The sequence below is a fragment of the Rana temporaria genome, chromosome 4 (genome assembly GCF_905171775.1).
Source record: "Rana temporaria chromosome 4, aRanTem1.1, whole genome shotgun sequence".
NCBI classification, from domain to species: domain Eukaryota; kingdom Metazoa; phylum Chordata; class Amphibia; order Anura; family Ranidae; genus Rana; species Rana temporaria.
This window is the reverse complement of record NC_053492.1, coordinates 389,400,250-389,426,612: the sequence shown is the minus strand read 5'-3', so window position 1 is coordinate 389,426,612 and position 26,363 is coordinate 389,400,250. Positions and strand designations below refer to the sequence as shown.

The 26,363-nt window shown below is 43.3% G+C and overlaps 1 protein-coding gene across 1 annotated transcript in view; it reads left to right on the top strand.

The window, feature by feature from the left end:
• Positions 1 to 14,087, top strand: part of LOC120937692 (myelin and lymphocyte protein-like) — a 47,979-nt gene extending 33,892 nt beyond the window's left edge. Inside the window, exons 3-4 of the mRNA XM_040351107.1 lie at positions 9,067 to 9,186; positions 13,452 to 14,087. Coding sequence (XP_040207041.1) covers positions 9,067 to 9,186; positions 13,452 to 13,529 — 198 coding nt within the window. The 3' untranslated portion in view covers positions 13,530 to 14,087. The remainder of the gene's footprint in view (positions 1 to 9,066; positions 9,187 to 13,451) is intronic.
• The last annotated feature ends 12,276 nt before the right edge of the window (positions 14,088 to 26,363 follow it).

The following is a 26,363-nucleotide window of genomic DNA, read 5'->3' as shown; positions in this document are numbered from 1 at the left end:
TCAAGGGGCTATGCAAGTACGCAGGCAAAGAGATGCCATGCGGTACTTGAGCTGGTGTGCTTGGGGGACAGGAGCCCCACTGGGGCAGAGGTTCTGTCAGCTCTGCAGGGGCAGGCTCAGAGATGGTTGACGCCACGCCAGCTTAAGCCAGGAAAGGTGGTTTGCGACAATGGCACCAACCTTCTCTCCGCCCTCGACAGGGACAACTGACTCATGTGCCCTGTTTGGCTCATGTCCTTAACTTGGTGGTGCAGCGGTCCTTGGGCAGGTACCCGGGCTTACAGGAGGTCCTGAAGCAGGCCAGGAAACTCTGTGTGCACTTCTGCCAGTCATATAATGCCAGTGCTCGGCTGGCAGACCTCCAAAAGGAATACAACCTGCCCAAGAACCACCTAATCTGTGATATGCCCACCAGGTGGAACTCTACGTTGGCCATGCTGCAGCAGCTGTACACGCAGCAGAGGGCCATCAATTAGTATCTGTGCCAATATGGCACCAGGACAGGGTCGGGGGGCTTGTTTTTTTCCCCAGGTCATTGGGCCATGATCAGGGATGCATGCACTGTCCTGTCACCATTTGAGGAGGCCATGAGGATGGTGAGCAGTGACAGTGCATGCATCAGTGACACTATCCCTCTTGTCTGGGAGGAGGTGGTTTCGGATCCTGTCGTCCTCAGTGACCCAGAGGACTCCGCACTGAATGCCTTAGCAAACCTACGCTGCATGGCCTCCCTGATCCTGCAAAGCCTGCGGAAGGATCCTCGTATTTGTGCTATCAAGGAGAGGGATCATTACTGGCTGGCAACCCTCCTTGATCCACATTACAGGGGTAAGGTTGTAAACCTTATCGTGCCGTCGCAGAGGGAGCAGAGGATGAAACATCTTCGGGAGGCCTTTCAGAAAGGTCTGTGCAACGCGTTCCCAGAGACTGGGAGGTTACAAAATTCTGGTCCTGGACAACGTGTTGCTGAGGCTTCGGTCAGTCAAAGAAGGAGCGGTGGAGAAGGTGGCTGTCTGACCGATGCGTTCAGACAATTTTTTGTATGATCAGTTCCAGCAACCATCGCCAGCGTCTGCTTTACATGGTGCAGGAATACCTAGGGGCAAGATCAGACTTGGACACCTTTCCAATTGAAAATCGTCTGGGTTACTGGGTCTTGAGGATGGATCACTGGCCAGAGCTTGCACAGTATGCAATTGAGCTACTGGCCTGTCCTGCATCCAGCGTTGTTTCGGAACGCACATTTAGTGCTGCTGGAGGCTTTGTAACCAATCACAGGGTGCTCCTGTCCACCGTCGATTGACTGACCTTCATAAAAATGAATCAGTCTTGGATCACCACCAGCTACCAAGCACCTGAAATTGATGTAACCGAATATATATATTTTTTTATGTCAGATCCCTTCAAGACTGCCTATGCTGATGCTGAGTGACTATCCTTTTATGCTGAGTGACTATCCTTTTATGCTGAGTGACTATCCTTTTCCTCCTCAATGATCATGCTGATAGCTTGTAAGAACATTTTTGGTTCTGGGCACCGCCACCAGTGGCTAAGGCCCAATTTTTCTGCCCCTGTTTAACAGGGGTGTGTAATTACAAATTTTGATGCAATACTTTTTTCAGCAGGGCTCATTCCTGCGCTCCAAGTAGAGTATCTGTGAGGGGTTGCAGTGTTGTGGCACCAGTACCTAAGGCCCAATTTTTCTGACCCTGTTTAACAGGGGCATGTAATTACAATTGTTGATGCAATGCTTTGCAGCAGGGCTCATTCCTGCACTCCAACTAGAGTATCTGTGAGGGGTTGCTGTGTTGTGGAACCAGTGCCTAAGGCCAAATTTTTCTGCCCCTGTTCAACAGGGGCATGTAATTACAATTCTTGATCTAATATTTCACAGCAGGGCCCATTCCTGCGCCCACCAAGAGTAACTGTGAGGACTTCTCGTAGATCCGCGTATCTTTGCGCGAGTGTAACGTATCCGATTTACGTTACGCCTCCGCAACTTAGAAGGGCAAGTGCTGTATTCTCAAAGCACTTGCTCCGTAAGTTGCGGCGGCGTAGCGTAAAAAGGCCGGCGTAAGCCCGCCTAATTCAAATTTGGAACAGGGGGGCGTGTTTTATGTTAATAAATTGTGACCCGACGTGATTGACGTTTTTCACGAACGGCGCATGCGCCATCCGTGGAATATCCCAGTGTGCATTGCTCCAAAGTATGCCGCAAGGACGTATTGGTTTCGATGTGAACGTAAATGACGTCCAGCCCCATTCACGGACGACTTACGCAAACGACGTAAAAAATTAAAAATTCGACGCGGGAACGACGTCCATACTTAACATTGGTACGCCACCATATAGCAGGGGTAACTTTATGCCGGGAAAAGCCTAACGTAAACGGCGTATCTGTACTGCGTCGGCCGGGCGTACGTTCGTGAATTTGCGTATGTAGCTGATTTACATATTTCTAAGCGTTAATCAGCGTACACGCCCCTAGCGGCCAGCGTAAATATGCAGTTATGATCCGACGGTGTAAGAGACTTACGCCAGTCGGATCTAAGGGAAATCAATGCGTAACTGATTCTAAGAATCAGGCACAAAGACGGCGCAACTCAGAGATACGATGGCGTATCTGGAGATACGCCGTCGTATCTCTTTTGAGAATCTGGGCCTTAGTGTTGTGGCACTGTTTTGGTTCTAGAAATCAGGCCGACTTTTCACAAAAGAAAGCAGAGATGGAAACAGAAGCTGCATACTAGATAGCACAAATGGAAGCAGAGGTGAAAGCAGAAGCTGCATGCAAGAGAGCAGAGATAGAAGTTTTAGAATAACCATGTGAGCAAACCGTAGCCATGGCAAGGTAAAGGGCCCATGCGCAGTAGGAACTGCATGTGAATCGCACCAGAACGCACTGCGGTTCTGGTATGCAAATAATAGACCATACATCTTACCATGGGACTAGTCAATTACCTCCTACCAAGTACACTGCTCCCACAGCTGCAACCCAACAAGGCAATCACCTCTAAGCCAGTGTTAGGTATGAATTCTTTTGCACTACCATACCACCCAAAGTCGCTCAATTTCAGTGCACCAGCCAATATAACTGACTTTGTTCCACTTGCAGCTGTACATCCACAGCCCAAAACAGACATGTCAGTTTGTTTTTTAAATAAATGCTTGGGACAGACTTGAGCATAGTCTCGGCAGCCCAGAAGCCAAGAAGGGTGCTTTATTTAAAAGGTTGCAACGTTTCCTGAAAATCTAGCAAAGGCAATCTAAAGTTTCAAGAGCTCAGGCAACTTCTCTTGGTGCTTCAAGCATCACGTACCTAATAGCAGAGCCCAATATGATGAGGAAGGCCTCCTACACCTCTGAATCGGGGGGCCTCTGATAGTGTAGACAGGAGTACAGAGTGGCACAAGTGCCTGTAAGTCTTGGTAGCAGCAGGGCAGGTGTCCACGTTGTGCAGGAGAAGTTGTCAGACAGCTCCAGTAAGCAGGCAAGCAGGTCCGCATCTGATACTGGCGACAGGCAGAGTAACAAAGTCCAGAAGGCTAGGTCATACACAGATAGGGTGAATCAGGTACAGGGCACAGGCAGGAGTGTGGTCAGGAAACAAACCGGGTCTGGAACTGATCAGAGAAGCAGGAGCCAATGGAGCAAACCAAGTGAAGAACAGAGGACAAGCCGAGTTTGGTGCAGGCTGAGTTCAGAGAGTGGTCAAGTCAAGCCGGGTCAGCAACATGAATTGGGGGCATGTGTACGCATTTGAGTATGCACATATGCATTAGCCAGAGTCCATCTCATCTGTTGGCAAGCCTTTCCTTACACCAAGTTAAATTATGTTATACAAAAAAAAAATAGACATGACTTGGATCAATGTACAAGGAAGGAAGTAGTTTCCTTTCCTCCCTTTTCCTACTTCTGTGAGTTCATTAGTAGAATTGCAGATACTAAGAATGATCCAAGTTTCTTCTTTGGAGAGTCCAACCATCTTGGTCCACCTTCTCCAATGAGTGAGTGAGTGAAAAACTTATATAGCGCTACACATGCGAACTAAATCGCCTCTGGGCGCTTGTTTGACCAGTTCTCCTTTTGGACCTTAAAAGAGATGGGTTTTGATCTTTCTCCTAAAGGCCAGGGTGTTCTCCTCCAATCGAATGACTGCAAGCTCACACATTTCTCATAGACTGCAAAGGTCCAGTGTTTGTAAAAGACTATTATGCCTACTCCCGTCCCTTACAAGACAGATCAGAACAAGAAAATCAATAACCCAATTCACCAATGCCCCTTACCAGACCAATAACAAACCACAACGGCTTAGGAAATTAGTTTGTGTATACCACCTGAAAAAGCTGTGAGACTGCACACTATTAGTCTAGATGATCAGAGTAACAGGTCTCTTGCAAGATCAAAGCTTTTTGACCTGTTATGTTTAACAGGAGATGCCTTACCTATGCTGGCATTACAGAAGTTTCTGGCATTAAAGCCAATGTTTTTGTAGTAGCTCCCCTGAATGGCAGTGTAGAAATACCATTGCCCACTCATAAAGTGCAACCAGATTCCAACCAACAAAGAGGAGATCCCTACTCCTGCTTCTCCCCACTTTCACTTGAAAGACATAGTTGACCACATAAAAAACAAAATTGCCTTTTGATGTACTGCCTGCTCAGGGACACACTAGTACTTCCTAACAAACAGATATGTACAACCTACTTAACAGGATAATGATTGAAGCACTATCCCTGCAGGGATAACCCTCCAAAGTTTGCGATATTAGAACATAACATTCCCAGACCTTTTAAATGTTATATCTAAATGTAACACTAATGCAGGTGTGCACAATCTACTCTAAAGCACATAAACCGCTATACCAAACAAATACTATCACATTTTACGCTTGGCAAACCAATGCTACCTAGTGGCCTACCTAAACACTGCCAGGCCCCTACTGGTCATACAAGAGTATTTGTGATATTACTTTGAATAGTTGTATTTATATATATATATATATATTTATTTATTTATTTATTTAAAATGCTTATTGAGAGCGCAGTCATTACCAGCAGGCCTCGATGCGATGTATATACACAGTATATACACACGTGCAATCACACAGCTTATCTATGCTGCTTATGAATTTGCAACCAACACTGAGGACCATAAGAGTATCATGAATGGTCTCTGAAGGGCCTCCCACCATTGAGGAAAACTCACAAGCAGAAAAGGTCACCATTCGGTGTGTTCAACTTGAAGTGCATGCACATGGGATTGAAAACATATTAAAAGAGAAGTATGGGTATAACCAAAAAAATAAAGCTTTATACGCACCTAGGTGGATGCAGCATCGCCCCCACCCCCTCTGCTGCTTCCAAAATCAACGACCGCTGATTGCCTGGTGAGGGTCTCTGCTCTTCCTCTCCAGCGCTCATTGGAGCACCAGGCTCTGCAGGGGGTGGGAGTGGCTGGCTCAGTCTCCCAGTCTCTCAGCTATGAAGAAGCACTAAGGCATAGTGCGAAACGTCAGCTTTTCCTTTGTTGTGCTGTTTTTTGCTGTGGCATGTATTTTGTGATTTTTAATTAAAGGAGGAGTTTTTTTGGAGTGCGGCTGTCCCAGCTTTTTTCCTTCATCCTAACCTGCATTTTGATTGCACTGCCTGCACCCTTGGCTCGGACCACAGGAATCAGATTACCTGGTTCTCTTTGAGCGGTTACCCACTCTCTCAACACAGCTTATCTATGCTGCTTATGAATTTGCAACCAACACTGAGGACCATAAGAGTATCATGAATAGTCTCTGAAGGGCCTCCCACCATTGAGGAAAACTCACAAGCAGAAAAGGTCACCATTCGGTGTGTTCAACTTGAAGTGCAGGCACATGGGATTGAAAACATATTAAAAGAGAAGTATGGGTATAACCAAAAAAATAAAGCTTTATACGCGCCTAGGTGGATGCAGCATCGCCCCCATCCCCTCTGCTGCTTCCAAAATCAACGACCGCTGATTGCCTGGTGAGGGTCTCTGCTCTTCCTCTCCAGCGCTCATTGGAGCACCAGGCTCTGCAGGGGGTGGGAGTGGCTGGCTCAGTCTCCCAGTGGCTGGCTGAGAGACGCTGCCAGTCTAGGCTTCTGGGTGGATCCTGACTGTAAAACTTTGCAACCTTCAAGGTTGTGTCAAATGGCAAACTGGCAAACCCAACCTCCACATATTCATCTTGAAAGAAAAGGATGCCCACTACAACCATTGGTCTATGGGCCCCATTACAAAGACTGTAGCAAGTAATGGAAAGGTTCAGAAAGTAGAGGTCAAGGCAATTAAGGATTGGATTAGTGTGCTTCTACTTTAGGCCTATCAACAAACTGGTACTTCTTTGCCAAAGGAAAAAGATTCACTTTCTAATCTAAACCAATGATTCGATTCAACGGTAAGTAAGGACTGGTGATTCTTGCTGCCTTCCTTTAATAATAAACTGTCTTCTGTGCCATCTTCTAGACACCAGTAGTGACTTTCAGGTTTTACAGTACAGATATTCCTCGTTTTAACGACTTGACTGTTTAACAACTGCTCAGACTTACCACCAGCTCTTCCCACCTGAACGACGTGCTATACATCATTGTCTTATACAGTACGGAATTTTTGTTTGTGTTCTGTACTTATGCAAATTAAAACATTGAGCTGGAGTTTTGTGTTTTTTTAGACCACTTATTTTTTTTTCACAATACAGTACAGTAGTTAAGAATGCTTAAAATATTGATTTCTTGTGACTCCTCGTTTAACGACCTGGTCGTTGGAACTGAACCTGGTCTTTAAATGAGGAGTACCTTTTTTAGGTTAATGTTATTTTTCATTGTTCTCCCGTTTCTTATCTTTCAGGTGTTCCTGGAATAGAGTATTCACTTTTTGTTTGGACTAGGTAGATTTTAATGGGAGTATCCTGTTACACATGTATTATCTGTTTGTTTTTTGTCTTTTAAATTTTTTTGTCGTTACCCTTAGGTAGGGGATTTTTGAAGTCGTTAGTCTCACCCTTCTTAATGCTTTTAGCCTCCCATTCACCATGTGTACTGTATTCTGTTGGAGGTAGACACGATACGGTATACATAATTTTTTTGACCTATCTGAAGTTAATTTTTTTTTTTTCTATTGAAAAGCCTTTGGCGTGCATAACACAACCCAAAAACTTCACCCGGTGCAGGTAAAAATGTGCACGCACATAAAGAGTGATACACAAAAAAACTGTGACGGGTGCATCGTCAAATGGCCCTCCGAAAAGGGCCCAATCCTGTTCCCCCGGGGCGTTAGGCTCCTGGCAGGGACTGAGGTAATCTGTGGTCTGTGCAGCTGAAGCCGACACGGACCCAACATCCTTGGAGGGTCTGCCCAAACAGAACCCTCCTCGGTGGGGCTCCCCCGAAGGGAGACCCCATGAGAGCAGGCGAACTAAGCCAGAAGGCTATGTCCACCTACTCCCAAGACGTTCAGGGCTGGCCCGAAGACCGGCACCCTACTAATCACACACAAGGTGTGAATTAAAAAGCTTTCTACAATCTGCAAGATGTCATTTGGATAAAGTCACTGTCTGCTAAATCAACTGAGAACATAAGTTACAGGCATCTTGCCACAATTGGGTCAGTTATAGAGATCACACTTGCAGTGCTTAGTATGGTAGGACAGAACAGCATTGTATGCATATTACAATGCAATATTATTAGTAAATCTTTTTTTTTATAAGAGTTATCCTGAATGAACAATATGTTGAAGTCCTACTGATACTCCTGTGTGCCGAACTGGATTAAAATTACTCTTTCACCAATGTGAATATCAAAACAAACCTGTCACAAAAAGTAAAAAAAAAAAAAAAAAGATTGTAAATGTTTACCTGTCCTGGTGATCCCGGCACTAAAAGGCATTCAGTTGCTGAGGAAATCTCCCCCAAGACCTGCTGGGAAACCACTGCACACTTATTCTCATAAGCGTATTCATCCTGTGAGTAGAACCACAACCTGTGGCCAGAGGAGCAGGTATACAGCACACCTGGATTTGATGAATACCTGCAGTTACTGGGGAGTAGCAAAGCAGCGGAGTATAAAGACACAGGACTCTGGACAGAATCACTTTAAATGATATGTCTGGGCAAAACCATATAAAAAAAAAAAACATATTCATGTAACACATACACATTAACACTGCATGTGCACAAAAAATACCTGCTGATCCTTTATTGCTTTAGGGCTGGTTCTCACTATTGAGATTTGTGATACTACTTGATATACAGAGTCCCATCACAAGGGGAATCACGTTATTTTTAATGGTGTCCATTCACATCAATGTGATTCTGTGTGGTGCAATTTTGAAAAAGCTTCCTGTACTACTTTGGTGTGATTTTGGTGCAATTTGGCTGCATAAAATATACTAGCCACACCTAAAGTTGCATCAAGGTCGCACAATATTATCGCACCAAAGGCCACATCAGAATTGAGTCGCAGTAGCGTGAACTGAGCCTTAAGGAGTCAACAATACTGCCTCTGTTGCCCTACCTCTGTTGCCCTACCTAAGGTCTCACCTGCTGTACTACATGGAACAACCTTATATTATGGATGTGCATAGGTATTATGTGATCTCTATAACTGATCCAGTTGTGGCCAGATAGCTTTAACTTACAGTCTCAGTAGAATTAGCAGACTGTGTCTCAATCCAAATGACCTCCTGCAGATTGTAGAAAGCTTTAATCCAAAAACTTGTGCAGATCATAACTGACAATCAATGGGTAAAAAAAAAAAAAAAAAAAAAAGAAGTGCGTCTAGCTCCAGCAGAATACAGTACATGTAATAAATGGAGACTAAAGCATGAAGAAGGGTGAGACCAACAACATTGGGTATCCCCTAGCTACAAAGTGAGGTAGGGACAATTTTTTTAAAGGCAAACAAACAGCAATGCATGTGTAACATGATGCCACTCATTATTTATTATTTTGTAAAGAATATACAAAACATTTAATATACAGAATATATAACACTTTTGTGTAAAACTTGATATAATTGTATTATTTATTTATTTTTCTTCTTTTTTTTTTAGGATGCCTTTTATCACTTTATTGCTGCCATATTCTACCTAAGTGCTTCAGTACTACAGGCTTATGCAACAATAGGTTCGAATGGCGCGGGTAAAATCTATCAAGAGAACATCGCTGCAGTGGTAACTATCATATCTATTTTGTAATCTCTAAGGACTAATTTATACCATATCAGCTGAGCTGCTTTGCAGCACAGCACAAGGGCATATAGAAAACAATAGGCTTATTCAAGGATATGAGCAAGGTTCAAAGAAGAAAACAAAGTCTCACTATCTGGAATGAGATATACATAAATTATACATATGAAAAAAAAAAAACACACATAATATTAACAGTCCAATGAAACAGCCAAAACAGAAGACACAGACAGACCAAGAGGATACCACATAGTGAACTTATCCTCCGCAACCCGCTTGAACTGTTCAAGCGGGTTGCGGCATAGCAGGCCACAGAAGGATTCTAATAGAGAATTTTTTTTAAAATATATATATATATATATATATATATATATATATATATATAGTAAATGAATAAACAAACCATGATATATATAGTTTTTGGGCGGAAAGGCATCTGGGGAGTGAGAGATTAAAGATATATACCACCTCTTTGTATAGAAGTAAGATACTTCAAAAGACGGGCATATGGGCGTCACAAGTGACAGCATATGTATAAAGTACTGCAGAAGTCAGAGGGTTAACCAGCCATAAGGGAGTCTTTATCTGCCGAAATTATTTATGCAAAAGAGCCAACAAAGGATGCAGTGTCCAAAATGGAGATCTGAAAAAATTATATAAAAGAAGGTCAGATGGGATAATTCCCATGCCATGCCGGGGCGTCACAAATGACGTCAGCGGTAAGTGCCACTAGATAGAGAGGGCACACGTCGCCATGGTGATTAAAGGCGGCATTTAGAGCGCATGCGCAGAGATGTATTCACCAGGCATGCGTGGGACAACACGGACCATTGTCGTACAGGACAGACCCAGAAACACAGCAAAACAAAAATGCCTCCTGTGGTGACCGATGCAATTGCACCCTACAACATAGTTCATACAAGGAAGTGAGCAGAGAGGGACTTGTCATCTGCCGGCTCAGCGTAGATCAGCGGAGAGATCTCCTACTGAGCTGGCGGACTCCTGTAAAGATGACTGCAAGAGCACAGCGCAGACTGCTCAATGAGGTGGAGAAGAATCCTAGAGTGTCAGCTGAAGATTTACAAAAGTCTCTGGCATATGTTAACTTCCCTGTTAGCGAATCTAGGATAAGTAAAACACTAAACAAGAATGGATTTCATGGGAGGAAACCACAGAGGAAGCCACTGCTGTCCAAAAAAACATTGTTGCAAGTTTACAGTTTGCACAAGAGCACCTGGATGTTCCACAGCAGTACTGGCAAAATATTCTGTGGACAGATGAAACCAAAGTTGAGTTGTTTGGAAGAAACACACAACACTTTGTGTGAAGAAAAAGAGGCACAGCACACCATCAAAACCTCATCCCAACTGTGAAGTATGGTGGTGGGGGCATCATGGTTTGGGGCTGCTTTGCTGCGTCAGGGCCTGGACGGATTGCTATCATCTAAGGAAAAATGAATTCCCAAGTTTATCAAGACATTTTGCAGGAGAACTTAAGGCCACCAGCTGAAGCTCAATAGAAGATGGGTGTTGCAACAGGACAACGACCCAAAGCATAGAAGTAAATCAACAACAGAATGGCTTAAACAGGAGAAAATACGCTTCTGGAGTGGCCCAGTCAGAGTCCTGACCTCAACCCAATTGAGATGCTGTGGCATGACCTCAAGAAAGCGATTCACACCAGACATCCCAAGAATATTGCTGAACTGAAACAGTTCTGTAAAGAGGAATGGTCAAGAATTACTCCTGACCGTGCATGTCTGATCTGCAACTACAGGAAACGTTTGTTTGAAGTTATTGCTGCCAAAGGAGGTTCAACCAGTTATTAAATCCAAGGGTTCACATACTTTTTCCTCCTCCACTGTGAATGTTTACATGGTGTGTTCAATAAAAACATGGTAACATTTAATTTTTCGTGTGATATTAGTTTAAGCAGACTGTGATTGTCTATTGTTGTGACTTAGATGAAGATCAGATCACATTTTATGACCAATTTGTGCAGAAATCCATATCATTCCAAAAGGGTTCACATACTTTTTCATGCAACTGTAGATGTATTTTCTCTGTTAGAATCCTTCTGTGGTCTGTTTTGCTGCAACCCACTTGAACAGTTTCATGTTAGTGTGTTTTTTTTTTTAAATATTTAAGAACTCTCTGTCCACTGGACCCTCATACACAAGGATAAGTTCACTTTGAGGTATCCTCTTGGTCTGTCTGTGTCTTCTGTTTTGGCTGTTTCATGGGACTGTTAATATTATGTGTTAATATTATGTGTTAATAGTGTGTGTGTGTGTGTGTAATTTATGTATATCTCGTTCCATATAGTGAGACTTTGTTTTCTACTTTGAACCTTGCTCATATCCTTTAAGAAGCCTAACGGAGAAACGCGTCAATATGCAAGGGCTCACTATGTATATTTTATCATCCTATATGATTTTTAACCATATTGTATGTAGCACTACCCCCGTAGGAGCTGCTGGTTAGTTTTGGGGCTGCACGTTACCTCAACATTTGTCGTCTAGGGGAAGAAAGTCTGAAAGAACTCCAATGTCCACACAAGATGTAAAACCTCTAGCTGTCAGGTTTTATTCTTTTGCTCAAAACTTGTGAAGAAGATAGAAGGATGAAGGGGGAAGGGAAGGTTCAGGTACATGGTACAGATCACTGGGGAAAAACCCCTAAACTCCAAAGTCATTCACCACTCCCTCTTGAGTGGGTATTGCTCACCCGGATAGACCCCTATTACCTGGCCTAGCAGCCGGAATGATGCACGATAACAGTCTCTGCCACAGACTGATTGAGAACAAATTGAACAGTCTGGAATCCTCTGGCACAGGATGTAATAGCCGAACTTCCTGCCATACAGTTAAAGAGGCTTTAAGCCGACCCGGCGAACTGTAGGAAAACTTGAGTTGTGGATCCCTCCTTAATAAGGTCACCAGGCCTTCCTTTATTAAGTGTAGCTTCCTTCGCTTAGATGGACAGCTTGAGATCCCTCTTGATTTGTAAGCCCCAGTCAGCATAACTGGGCCTAGTGATAGAGATGCAGCCTTGGGCCAACATGGTCCCAGGGTTGGAAATCACGCAACACATACCTCGTGCAAGAAGGGCCACGAGGCGAAGGAGCCCAAAATATGGCGTCTGCCCCTTAAGTATCCTTTCCCGGCATTCACAGCGGGGCACCACTCCCACTGGGCTGTTCCCGAGGAAAGATACCCAATGATCCATGGCTTGCCCCTGTTCAAACACTAGCCTGTGGGGGTATCGCCACCTACAGGCAACAGTGGGAAAATACTATCAGGCACAGCCACTGCCAGGACAGAGGCTAATTTAATATAAATCATACAGTCTGAGCCACATTATTGGCTCAGACACCCACTAAATTTAACATAGCGCCCAGTCATTTGGGAGCAGGGTGCTACATGTATATTTATGTGACCATACTATATATTTTTACTAATAAATTGTAATATATTTTTCCAAAAATCTACACATTGTTGTCTATGCCTTTTTAAAGTCCGATCCTTTTTGGTGTCTCTTGTAGCACCGATTTCTATCTGTTTCCCACTCTTAAAACTTCCAAACATGGTCAGCGCATTGCTCTTTCCTACGCGTTTTTTCATAAACTGACATTATTAGGGCTAATGTGTAAATAGTGTGCACATGGAAAACAATCAGAATTCCTTACTTAGGTCTAAACCTAGACTATAAAACTAATGCCGCGTACACACCATCACTTTATGTGATGAAAAAAAATGACGTTTTTAAAAACGTCACTTTAATTGACTGTGTGTGGGGGGAAACGTCGTTTTATGTCTTGTAAAAAACGACCAAAAAAAATTGAAGCATGCTTCAATTTTATGTGTCGTTTTTCAAAAGTGCACTTTTTACTTCACAGAAATTGACCGTGTGTAGCAAAAAACGTCGTTTTCTAAGACGTTTTTTCATCCACGCATGCCCAGAAGCTACTTCAATGGTAAAACGTGGTGGAACTTTGCAAGAACATTGTGAGAAAAACGATGGTGTGTAGGCAACTTCGTCTTTGAAAATTGAAGTTTCAAAAACGTCATTTTTTACTTCACAGAAAGTGTCGTTTTTTTTCATCACATAAAGTGATGGTGTGTACGGGGCATTACACTTGGAAATCGGTTATTGTGCACAAGAGGAAACGTGCCTCTTAGGGCAGTTTGCATACATCTACCCCATTGTGTTCTATGGTACATTAACTAATATATATTTTTTGTTCTGCAGGTATTTGCCTTTATTGCAACAGCACTTTATGTGGTCCATGCAGTGGCATCTCTGTTCAGATGGAAAAAATCTCCTTAAGTTAAAAAGTCCTAAAAATATGAAATGCAGATCGAACAAAGTCTTCTGTGTTGCTTTTTAAATGTGTAGGTTTGCTGAAAATACAGACAATTACATCTAGGTCAGTTTTAACAACGGCTTAAAGTGACAATAAACTAAATTTATTTTTAACATTGATCGTTCCAAAATATCAAGTATACCATGGCTGTGTTTTTTTTTTTCTTACCATTGTTGTCAAGCCTCTTTTTTGTCCTGTAAATGCTTCCTATCTCCCTCCTGATGCACCTCACCACTACCAATGTAAACCGAGGAGTGTTTTTATTTCTGGTCACATGATCACATTATACATACCGTACTACAATTCATATAGAATTAAATGTCAGCAAAAAGGTGTATAGTCGGGAGCGCGCAGGAGCGGGTGGCTTTGTTCATATACACAAGTGAGGCATGGAGCATGAATGTAGCCACCATAAAACAGGAAGTCTGAAAATATCAGAGTAAAGCTTGCATTTGAGGGATGAAACCAAGAAAGTGAGACATATCACATTCAAATTATATTTAAACATATTGCTTTTATTTTATAAAAAAAATTGAGTTTTGTGTCATTTTAATTGGATCAGAAAAATATAAGTTAAGTTAAAATGTCTATATTATCTTTATATAGCTGTCCATGGTAAGGCACTGAGGGCAATAAACCCTGAGAAATCTGTCTGCTAAGGGCAACTGGAAATTAAAAACTGCAAGTGCTATTAGCATTATCCCAGTAAAGAAAGCAACACTATAATGAAATATTTTTTGCTATGGCTGCTTAGTATCGTGAGGCTTATTTAAAGGGGAGTTCCAGCCTTTTTTATGTTTATTAAAAGTCAGCAGCTACAAAAAGTGTAGCTGCTGGCTTTTAATAAACATACGCTTACCTGTTCCACTGTCCAGCGACGTGCCGCCCGGAGCTTCGCTCCTCTCCCCCCCCTCTACACCGGCGCCTCGATTCTAACTGTGGGCACCCGGCCGTGACAGCTTTCGGCTTCACGGCCGGGCACTCACTACGCATGCGCAAAGGGTGCTGCACTCCCTGAGTGGACAGGCGATCGCCTGGGACCTGTCACAAGTCCCAGGTGATCGCCTACAGGGAGGTGCCGCATTAGGTGATATGACGAGCCGCTTCCCTGGGCAGAAGGAGGAAGTGGGACACGAAGTCCCACTCCTACTGAAGCCCCCACTCCCCCCCCCCAAAAAAATGACATGCCAAATGTGGCATGTAAGGGGGTTAGGAGTGGTTTAAGCGGAAGTTCCACTTTTGGGTGGAACTCCGCTTTAAAGGGCATGGATAGTGTATCATCAGTTAATATATAGTCGGTTTTAAATCAAGAGATTTGTAGATCACCACTACAGGGAGCTTTTTTTCCCCTCATTCAACCCTTCTACTTAAAGTGGAATTTCACTTAAAAGTGAAAGTTCTATTTATCCTCCTCACCCTCCACCTCTATTGGCAGTGTTTTTTTTGTGGAGTGGGTACCTTTTCCATACAGGTACCCACTTTTACCTAGGTGAAAATAGTAGAGGTTAAAACTGGCCGCGCCTAAAACGCAGATAAATTCTTAATGTGAATGGCGCTATTGAAAAATCATTACATGCATTTGTATGTAGTTTATTGGACATTTTGTAAATGTCTTCTAATTGTATATAACTGCAGGTCTGACGGTGCCAGTGTAAACAACGCTGATTGCCTCATACACACAACCATTTTTCTCGGCAGTTAAAAATACAACGTTTTTCCCGACGGAATTCCTCTCAAGCCTGCATTGCATGCACACGTTCAGGCCAAATACCACCCGTCCAACAGGTACAACGGGACTATAAAGGGGAAGTTCCATTCCAACTGCGCCACCCTTTGGGCTGCTTTTGCTGATCCGTGTGTTAGTAAAGGTTTGGTGAGGGAAGATTTCAGCTTTTCAGTCTTTGTGCTTTTCAGTCCGTTACAGCGTGACGAATGTTACATCTCCATTACGAATGCTAGTTTTACCAGAATGAGCGCTCCTGTCTCATACTTGATTCTGAGCATGCATGTTTTTTTTCCCCTCGGAAAAGCATACACACGACCAGTTTTCCCGATGGGAAAAAGTCAGCCGGGAATCCCAACAGGGAAAAAAGAAAGCTGGTTCTCTTTTTTTGGCATTTTTCTTGTTGGGAAAACTGCGATGGAGCCTACACACAGCCGGTTTTCCCGGCCAAAAGCTCTCATGGCAGTTTTCCAGACGGAAAAAAACGGTCGTGTGTACGAGGCATTAGAGTCTATGATAAATGCAATCGATCTCCTTTTGGAGTGAAACATAGTGGATGGAAGGGCTCAGGTGGGTGGAGCAGCATGCATGTCATTCAGGTTTTACAAAATACATACAGTATTTTACCTAAAAAAATATATATATATATATATATATATATATTAAATTGTACTTTAAATGTTGGCAGAAGTGTGCTCCACTGCTACCTCTTCATTCGATTATATAGTAGGAACATTAATGGGTTTACAACTAGGAGAAATGTAAATACGTATTTCATTCTCTGTCTTTTATTTTTTATTTTTTTTTGTAAATACGCTTGAAAAAGAAAATATATTCATTACTACTTCTCTTTTTGTGTGTTCCATTTTTTTAATGCTTTTTGTACTCGTTCGGTGAAAGGAATTATTTAATTTTGCCAGTAAGAAATAGAATAGTTTAATGTTTTAAAGAAATCTTGCCATGTCTTTGCTGTGCTTTCTTGAATTTGGAAAAGTAATAAATAAAGTATTAAACAACTGATGATAGCTGAAACATCTTTTGTTACTATTGGTTACATTACTCTAAATGGTCAGACCTTTTACTAGATTTGTTAAGTTCTTACTTGTCAAATAAACATGTATATACAGTATTTACTTGTGTATAACTTAATTTGTGTATGTCTTCATGCTAATCCTGTAACTTGTAATATTAAAGGGGTTGTAAAGGTTTGTTTTTTTATTTTCTAAATAGGTTCCTTTAAGCGAATGCATTGTTGGTTCAGTTACTCTTTCCTTCGATTTCCATTCTAAATTTTTTTTTTACTCTGTCTGAATTTCTCACTTCCTGTTCCTCCTCGGTAAGCTTGCCCCCATCATCCGAACCGGTCTGGCTGGGGGTTAGTCAGCGTGCTCCCCCCCTCCCTTGGGACTACATCCCTGCGGGGAGACGCTGCGTTCCCGCAGGGATGTAGTCCCAAGGGAGGGGGGCGAGCACGCTGACTAACCCCCAGCCAGAACGGCTCGGATGATGGGGGCAAGCTTACTGAGGAGGAAAAGGAAGTGAGAAATTCAGACAAAGAAAAAAAAACATTTAGAAGGGAAAACAAAGGAAAATGTAAATGAACCAACAATGCACTAGCTTAAAGGAACCTATTTAGAAAAAAAAAAAAAAAAACAAACCTTTACAACCCCTTTAATAGTCCACTTCTTCTTAATGTATTCACAATAATTCCAATGTGTTTAATCTGCAAATAAAATCCGTACTATACAGTTTGAATTTCATCATGATTTAAAAGGAACATTCACTTATAGACAGTATAAAACCAATTGCTTAAAGAGGAGTTCCGCCGCTTTAAATCTCAGATAGGATTTTACCTTTTTAATGTTGTGACAATTATGTATACCCCTTCACCCTACACAGAGATTTTCTAGCTCAGGGCACAACAATCTAGGCACCAGCAGACTGAGAATTGCTGAGGGAGGTTAACACCTAATACAAACCCACAGTAGCCACCGCCACCACGTGTTGCATGTTTTAATGCAAATATGTTTACAGCATCTGTTACAATTCTGACCTAAGTTTCGTTTTTTTAAAGCCGCACAAGAGACAGTACTTGCATTGAATGAGGAGTGTCTGTCATGCTTCAAGCTGCTATTCAGTCCTCTGCCCAAAATTTGGTATTTTATTTTTCACTTTCAGAGATACCAGTAAATGTGATAAATATCCCCTAATGGGGCCCAGACAGCATCAAAAACATGTTGGTGTTCTAATCCCTCTCCAACTTTTCAAAACTAGGAAAAAAGTTTTGTCTGTATCACTCACTGCCACAACCAAACTGGAGTGTAACAGTGTTTACAATAAGATAGTTATCTTCAAGGATGGAACAAATTATTTTCTGCTTAGGACAGTTAGAGATTTATCTTAACTAGGAGGTCCAGGCTCCCTCCAAAAGATTTAAAGTCAGCAGCTACAATTTAATGTAGTTGCTGACTTTTAATTTAACCACTTCCTTACTGGGCACATATACCCCTTCCTGACCAGGTGAAATTTCTGCGTCACTTTAACTGACAATTGCGCGGTCGTGCGACGTGGCTCCCAAACAAAATTGATGTCCTTTTTTCCCCACAAATAGAGCTTTCTTTTGGTGGTATTTGATCGCCTCTGCGGTTTTTATTTTTTGCGCTATAAACAAAAATAGAGCGACAATTTTGAAAAAAAAACAATATTTTTTACTTGTTGCTATAATAAATAGCCCAATTTTTTAAAAAAAACATTTTTTTTCTCAGTCTAGGCGATACGTATTCTTCTACATATTTTTGGGAAAAAAATAATAAAAAAAATCGCAAGAAGCGTCTGGTTTGCGCAAAAGTTATTGCGCTTACAAAATAGGGGACAGAATTTTTTTTTTTTTTTACTACTAATGACTGCGACATTATGGCGGACACTTTTGACACATTTTTGGCGCCATTCACATTTATACAGCGATCAGTGCTATAAATATGCACTAATTACTGTATAAATGTGACTGGCATTAAAGGGGTTAACACTAGGGGGCGAGGAAGGGGTTAAATGTGTACCCTAAATTGTGTTATAACTGTAGGTGGAGGGGGGGTGACTGGGGGAGGTGACCGATCTATGTCCCTATGTACAAGGGACACAGATCGGTCTCCTCTCTCCCCTGACAGGACGCTGTCTCTGTGTTTACACACAGAGCTCCACGTCTTGTCCCTGTAGCCGCCGATCCCGAGTCCCTGGCGGACATCACGGCCGCCAGGCACTCGCATCGGCATCTCAGCGATGCGGCGAGCACGCGCGCGCCGCCGCTGGATGCGCGCGCAGGCCGTAAAAACACGGCTTCACAACCAGTTTCCTACTGTGCATGCGTAAACCGCACTGCACTTTGTGAATGGTCCCACAGTCTTCTGGCACCTGTGATGGATCACTTATCCCTGATAATCCAATCGTGATTTTTAAGGGGGCTCCTGCTTTAAGGCTAAAAATTGCACCAAATGCTATAGATCCACCAAGAACTATGTCATTTTTCCAGTCCCTTAAAGGTTTTTTCCCATGTCGCAGATGTAATATCTGCAAGGTAAATTCCTTTAGGGAACGGAAATGTACTAATTTTCAATCAACAGCTACTGGTACAATTTATGACATAGATTCATTTATGACTTGCTCAACAAAATACGTTGTTTACATGATTCAATGTCCATGCTCAAAGCAATATATCGGCCGTACTAAGAGAGAACTGCATATACGTCTTAGTGAGCATGTGGGCAAGATCAAAAGCGGGTTCCCTAAACATAACCTCTCGAAACATTACGATAAATTCCATGGGAGACAATTAAAGGGGACAAGTTTTTTTGCCATAGATAACATTCGTCCTCATTGGCGTGGTACTAATATGGTTCGGGCCATATCTAGGCTCGAAACTCGCTGGATTTTTTCTATGAAATCTTTTATTCCGTTCGGACTTAACGTAGATTGGGATATAAACTGCTTTTTAAATAATTCATAATACATTTTTTTTTTTTTTTATTATCATAATCATTATTAAAATTTAAATTAATTTATAGATCTTCTCTAATTAAATATAGATGATTTTTATGATATAGATCTTTTCTAATTAAATATAGATTGATTTTTATTGATTTTTATGATTATGCAAATTCATGATACAATCTTTTTACATATATTGTTAACCTCCGATCTTATTTTCATTATTCGATGCTCCGCTACCAGTTATTAAACACCCCCGCGTTCTGTACTAATATATATCGTTATTTAATCTGATACGTTATGTACAACATGATTAGAACACTTTTCCATTTCTCGCTACTCAATTATTTTGCCCTCAGTCACTATGAGGACTCTCCCCGAGTTTTCCAGTATCAAACATGGAACCCGTGGGTATTTAAACACCTAGCGCGCTGACGTCAACATCCGGCTTACTCCCCCGTTGAAGTCCATTAGCGACGAAACGATCGTAGGGTGCCGTGACGTCATCGCGTTCCGTCCTGAACGCCGGCTGTGTTTTCCTGACCGAGTAGCGAGAAGCATCGGAACAAGAGATCGGAGACGTTTTGCTATCCATGCTGTATTTATATTGCCTAATTGTAAGTGCAATTTTTATTAAACCCTCTTCTATTTTCAAACGTTATACGCTATGAGAGGTCCTTCTTCTTTTTTTTTGGTTTATGACTCTTCGGATTGTATGCTGAGCTATACCGTGGTTATCTTGACGGCTAAGGTATTGGGAGACCAGACTTCCCACAGGCCCTATTAGACTGATGCAAAACAGTCTTTTCATCTGGTAAGCAGGCAATCTTATCCTTCCTCACGGGTGTATTGGTGACAGCTTACCTCACATCAATCAAGAGTCTTTCACATTGTCTGCACAATCCACTTCTCTTTCACAAGGAAAATTACTGGATAGAGTCATATGAACTTTGTTTCGTGGCTTTTTAAGACTTTTTTCTTCATATATCCATCTGCATTTTTATGTTTTTTCCTATTCTGGCTAAATTTTCAGTTTATTCCAGAATGACTTTTTTTGTTTATTATTAATTTCTATGAGCACAATATCACTCACTAGCGCTGCACTGTTTTTTTCTTTTCTTTTTCTTTTTTCTTTTTTTTTTGTGATGTGATGTGTCCCAGAAGGCTGCAGGGGAAAGAGGGGCCAAACTTGTTGCTCAGATCACCGAAAACCAGGAACCTGATCCCTCCCCACCCCCAAAAATGCACCACAGCCAGTCACCAACAACTTTTTTTGTACACTTTAGAATGGGGTTGGGAGCAGGTTTATATATTCTTTATTTAAACATTATAATTACATACAAAACAAAGGTGATCATAGACACATACTGTAGAGCTCTATATCATGGAAAACCATACAGCACAAACAGTTCACCTGAGCTACCCAAAAATATACAAAGAAAAGACAAATAAATAACAACAAAAACTGAGGAGGAGGATGCAAACAAGTGGAATTGCCCCTTTTGGGTGAAATTCTGCTTTAATTATTTAGGAAAAATCATGCAAGAAAATATGTACAGAAAAAAAATAGAAATTTTGGAGAAATCAAACTTAGTGCTGAATTAAATTAAATTTAAAGTTTAGGGGGCAAATCCTGTTAGTAACGTTTTAGCCCATCCTTTCTTTTTTAAACTTTAAAGTTTTTTTTCTAAAAGAAGATGAATAAAGAACAGACATACTGGGCTAGATTCAGATTGCCCGCCGTAACTTTGTGCGGGCGTAGCGTATCTCAGATACGCTACGCCGCCGTAACTTAGTGAGGCAGGTTCTGTATTCACCAAGAACCTGCGCCCTAAGTTACGGCGGCGTAGCGTAAATCTGCCGGCGTAAGCGCGCCTAATTCAAATTGTGAAGAGGTGGGCGTGTTTTATGCAAATGAAACATGACCCCACATAAATAACGTTTTTGACTAACGGAGCATGCACCGTCCGTGAACGTAACCCAGTGCGCATGCTCCAAATGAACCCGCAAAAAGCCAATGCTTTCGACGTGAACGTAAATTACGCACAGCCCTATTCGTGAACAACTTACGCAAACGATGTAATCGACGGAAAATTTGACGCTGGCCCGACGTCCATACTTAACATAGGATACGCCTCATATAGCAGGGGTAACTTTACGCCGGAAAAAGCCTAACGTAAACGACGTAAAAAAATGCGCCGGGCGGACGTACGTTTCTGAATCAGCGTATCTACCTAATTTGCATATTCCTTTGTGTAAATCGACGAAAGCGCCACCTAGCGGCCAGCGTAAATATGCAACTAAGATACGATGGCGTAAGAGACTTACGCCAGTCGGATCTTAGCCAAATTCCGGCGTATCTTGTTTTCTGAATACAGAAAAAAGATACGCTGGAGCATCCTAGAAGTTACGCGGTGTATCAATAGATATGCCAGCGTAACCTCTTTCTGAATCTACCCCACTGTGGCATCCTAGAAGTTACGCGGCGTATCAATAGATACGCCAGCGTAACCTCTTTCTGAATCTACCCCACTGTGTATATAATGGGCAACAGCGGAGCATAATCATCCAATACAGAAACAAAATTTTACAAATATGTCCTCCACATACGACATATGATACAAAAACAAAGACCAATGTGTGAATATCAACACAATTTCAAGGTGCCGAAAAGCAGTCATCTTTCCCTAATGGGCATCAGGTTTAATGCACTACAGTCAGTCACCAACAACTTTATGTACACTTTAGAATGGGGTTGGGAGCAGGTTTATATATTCTTTATTTAAACATTATAATTGCATACAAAACAAAGGTGATCATAGACACATAGAGCTCTATATCATGGAAAACCATACAGCACAAACAGTTCACCTGAGCTACCCAAAAATATACAAAGAAAAGACAAATAAATAACAATCCAAACTGATCACATGGGATCCCGTGCTGATGTAATACTTGTTACCAGGCCCAACGATGTAGGGGGGACTATATCAAGCTAAGAAAACGTGTTATGTATAATAAACAGTGAAGAGGGGATATGCCCATTAACTGGTGACTTACTGTATTACAGCAAGAGCAAGGAACACCACAAAACAACAACATTTTCAGTAGGTGTAAACAGTGCCGGCCCAAGACATTGTGCTGCCTGGTACCAAAAATTAAATGCTACCCCCCCCCCCCCCCAAAAAAATCACGCCCACCAAAATGCCCCCACAGCCATTATTTTATATCATGATAACTAAAGTGAACCTGTCATGGTTCTATACATGTATATAGGAGTATAAAGAGGACCTGCTATGGTTGTTTACATATATAGGAGTATAAAAAAGACCTGTTATAACTCTATTCATGTATGTAGGTGTATAAAGAGGACCAGTCCACACATCTGTTTCTTCCCGTAACCATCCCGGCGCTCCCACTCTTTTCTCATTTCTAGGATCCCCTTAGAGACTGCAGACATGATAAAAGACAGGAGATGGTCAGAGGCTGCGGACACGATACAGGAGGTGGACAGAGGCTGCGGTCTGCGGACATGACACAGGAGGTGGACAGAGGCTGCGGACATGACACAGGAGGGGGACAGAGGCTGCGGACATGACACAGGAGGGGAAAGAGGCTGCGGACATGACACATGAGAGGGACAGAGGCTGCAGACATAACACATGAGAGGGACAGAGGCTGCGGACATGACACATGAGAGGGACAGAGGTTACAGACATGACACATGAGGGGGACAGAGGCTGCAGACACTACATATGAGGGGGACAGAGGCTGCGGTCATGACACAGGAGAGGGACAGAGGCTGCAGACATGACACATGAGGGGGACAGAGAGTGCGGACATAAGACAGGATGGGGACAGAGGCTGCGGACATGACACAGAAGAGGGACATAGGCTGCGGACATGACACATGAGAGGGACAGAGGCTGCGGACATGACACATGAGGGGGACAGAGGCTGCGGACATGACACATGAGGGGGACAGAGGCTGCGGACATGACACAAGAGGGGGACAGAGGCTGCGGACATGACACAGGAGAGGGACAGAGGCTGCGGACATGACACAGGAGAGGGACAGAGGCTGTGGACATGACACATAAGGGGGACAGAGGCTGCAGACATGACACAGGAGGGGGACAGAGGCTACGGACATGACACAGGAGAGGGACAGAGGTTGCGGACATGACACATGAGGGGGACAGAGGCTGCGTACATGAGACAGGAGGGGGACAGAAGCTGCGGACATGACACAGGAGAGGGACAGAGGCTGCGGACATGACACATGAGGGGGACAGGGGCTGCGGACATAAAACATGAGGGGGACAGAGGCTGCGGATATGACACAGGAGGGGGACAGAGGCTGCGGACATGACACGGGGGGGGCAGAGGCTGTGGACATGACACAGGGGGGGGGGTGACAGAGGCAGCGGACATGATACGGGAGGGGGGGGACAGAGGCTGCGGACATGGCACAGGAGGGGGACAGAGGTTACGGACATGACACGGGGGGGACAGAGGCTGCAGACATGACACATGGGGGGGACAGAGGGTGCGGACATGACACATGAGGGGGACAGAGGCTGCAAATATGATAGTGTCCTCCTCACAGTGTCCTCCTCCTCTGTCCACCATCATATAAATTCTCCTCCACATCATCAATATGCTGTGTCCTCCTCCTGTGCCCCTTTCACCTCTCCACGGATCAGAACAGCTCTGACCTGTGGAGAGGTGAAAGGGGCACAGGAGGAGGACAGCATACTGCTGATGTGGAGTAGAAGTTATATAATGGCGGACAGAGCACATCAGTCTCTGTCCCTCCCCTGCATGCCATGGCCGCTTCAGTGCAGTCCTCCTCTCACTTCATATCCTCCCCAGTTTTACTCCCCCCTCCTCCTCCTCCTACCTGCTCGGCCGAGTCCTACTATGGCACTACACAAGCTACTGTTGTGACCGCACTCCCGTCCCCATCGTCTATTCAAAAATGGCGCCATTACGTTACTGCGCATGCGCCGCCCGGCCCAACGGCTCATTCGCAGTTGCATGGTCGGCTCGCGGCCATCTCTTTTACGGGCACCCGTGCCCATAACGGACTTTCACGAACACCAAGGACGGTTCTCCAGGCTGCAATTTGCCTCAGAGGGGCCGGCAGAACGGTGATGGCGGACGGCAATTTGACGCCCCCCCAAAAGTGCCGCCTGGTACATTGGTACCATCGGGTCCCATGGTAGGGCCGGCCCTGGGTGTAAAGGTCTAACCACTTACCCACGGGGAACTTCAACCCCCTTCCTAACCAGACCAATTTTCAGCTTTCAGCGCTCTCACACTTTGAATGACAATTACTCAGTCATGCAACAATGTACCCATATGAAATTTTTGTGCTTTTTTTTGGTGGTATTTAAATCACCACTGGGGTTTTTATTTTTTGCGCTATAACTAAAAAAAATACTGAAAATTTTGTAAAAAAAAAAAAAAGATTTTGCTGCAAATTCTTTCTTGTCAGTGATGCCTGAAGCCTACTTTATAACGTCTACAAAATAGGGGGTAGTTTTATGGCATTTTTATTATTATATTTTTTACCTGTTATGGCGGGGATCTGCGATTTTTTTTCATAACTGCGACATAATGGCGGACACATTGGACACTTTTGACACTATTTTGGGTCTATATGCTATAAAAATGCACTGATTATTGTATTATGTGACTGGCAGTGAAGGGGTTAACCACTAGGGGGTGGGGAAGGGGTTAAATGTGTCCTAGGGAGTGATTCTAACTGTTAGGGGGCGTGGCTTACTGTGACACCTCACTGATCGCTGCTCCCGATGAGAGGGAGAAGACGATCAGTGCTGTGTCACTAGGCAGAACAGGGAGATGCCTTGTTTACAAAGGAAACCCCCCGTTCTGCCGTTCCGTGACACCATCGTGGGACATCGGTGGACATCGAGTTCGCAGGTCCCACAGGCACAGTCACGGAGACCGCAGTGGGCGTGCCATTCTGCCAACATAAATGTGCGTGAGGCAGTCAGCAAACGCTTAACCACTTAAGACCCGGACCAAAATGCAGCTAAAGGACCTTGCCTCTTTTTTCGATTCGGCACTGCGTCGATTTAACTGACAATTGCGCGGTTGTGCGACGTGGCTCCCAAACAAAATTGGCGTCCTTTTTTTCCCACAAATAGAGCTTTCTTTTGGTGGTATTTGATCACCTCTGCGGTTTTTATTTTTTGCGCTATAAACAAAAATAGAGCCACAATTTTGAAAAAAATTCTATATTTTTTACTTTTTGCTATAATAAATATCCCCCAAAAATATATAAAAAAACTTTTTTTCCCTCAGTTTAGGCCAATACGTATTCTTCTACCTATTTTTGGTTAAAAAAAAAATCGCAATAAGCGTATATTATTATTTATTATTATTATACAGCAGGGATATGCAATTAGCGGACCTCCAGCTGTTGCAAAACTACAAGTCCCATCATGCCTTTTCCTCTGGGTGTCATGCTTGTGGCTGTCAGAGTCTTGCTATGCCTCATGGGACTTGTAGTTCTGCAACAGCTGGAGGTCCGCTAATTGCATATCCCTGTTATACAGGATTTATATAGCGCCAACAGTTTATGCAGCGCTTTACAACATCAGGGAAGACATTATAGTTACAATACAATTCAATACAGGAAGGATCAGAGGGCCCTGTGACTGCGACATTATGGCGGACACTTCGGACAATTTTGACACATTTTTGGGACCATTGTCATTTTCACAGCAAAAAATGCATTTAAAATGCATTGTTTATTGTGAAAATGACAGTTGCAGTTTGGGAGTTAACCACAAGGGGGCGCTGATGGGGTTATGTGTTCCATGAAGTGTGTTTACAACTGTAGGGGGGTGTGGCTGTAGGTGTGACGTCATCGATTGTGTCCCCCTATAAAAGGGATGACACGATCGATGCAGCCGCCACAGTGAAAAACGGGGAAGCCGTGTTTACACACGGCTCTCCCCGTTCTTCAGCTCTGGGGACCGATCGCGGGTTCCGCGGTCCCGGAGCTTCGGACCGGGTCGCGGGAGCGCGCCGCGGGCGTGCGCCTGTGACCCATGGCTGG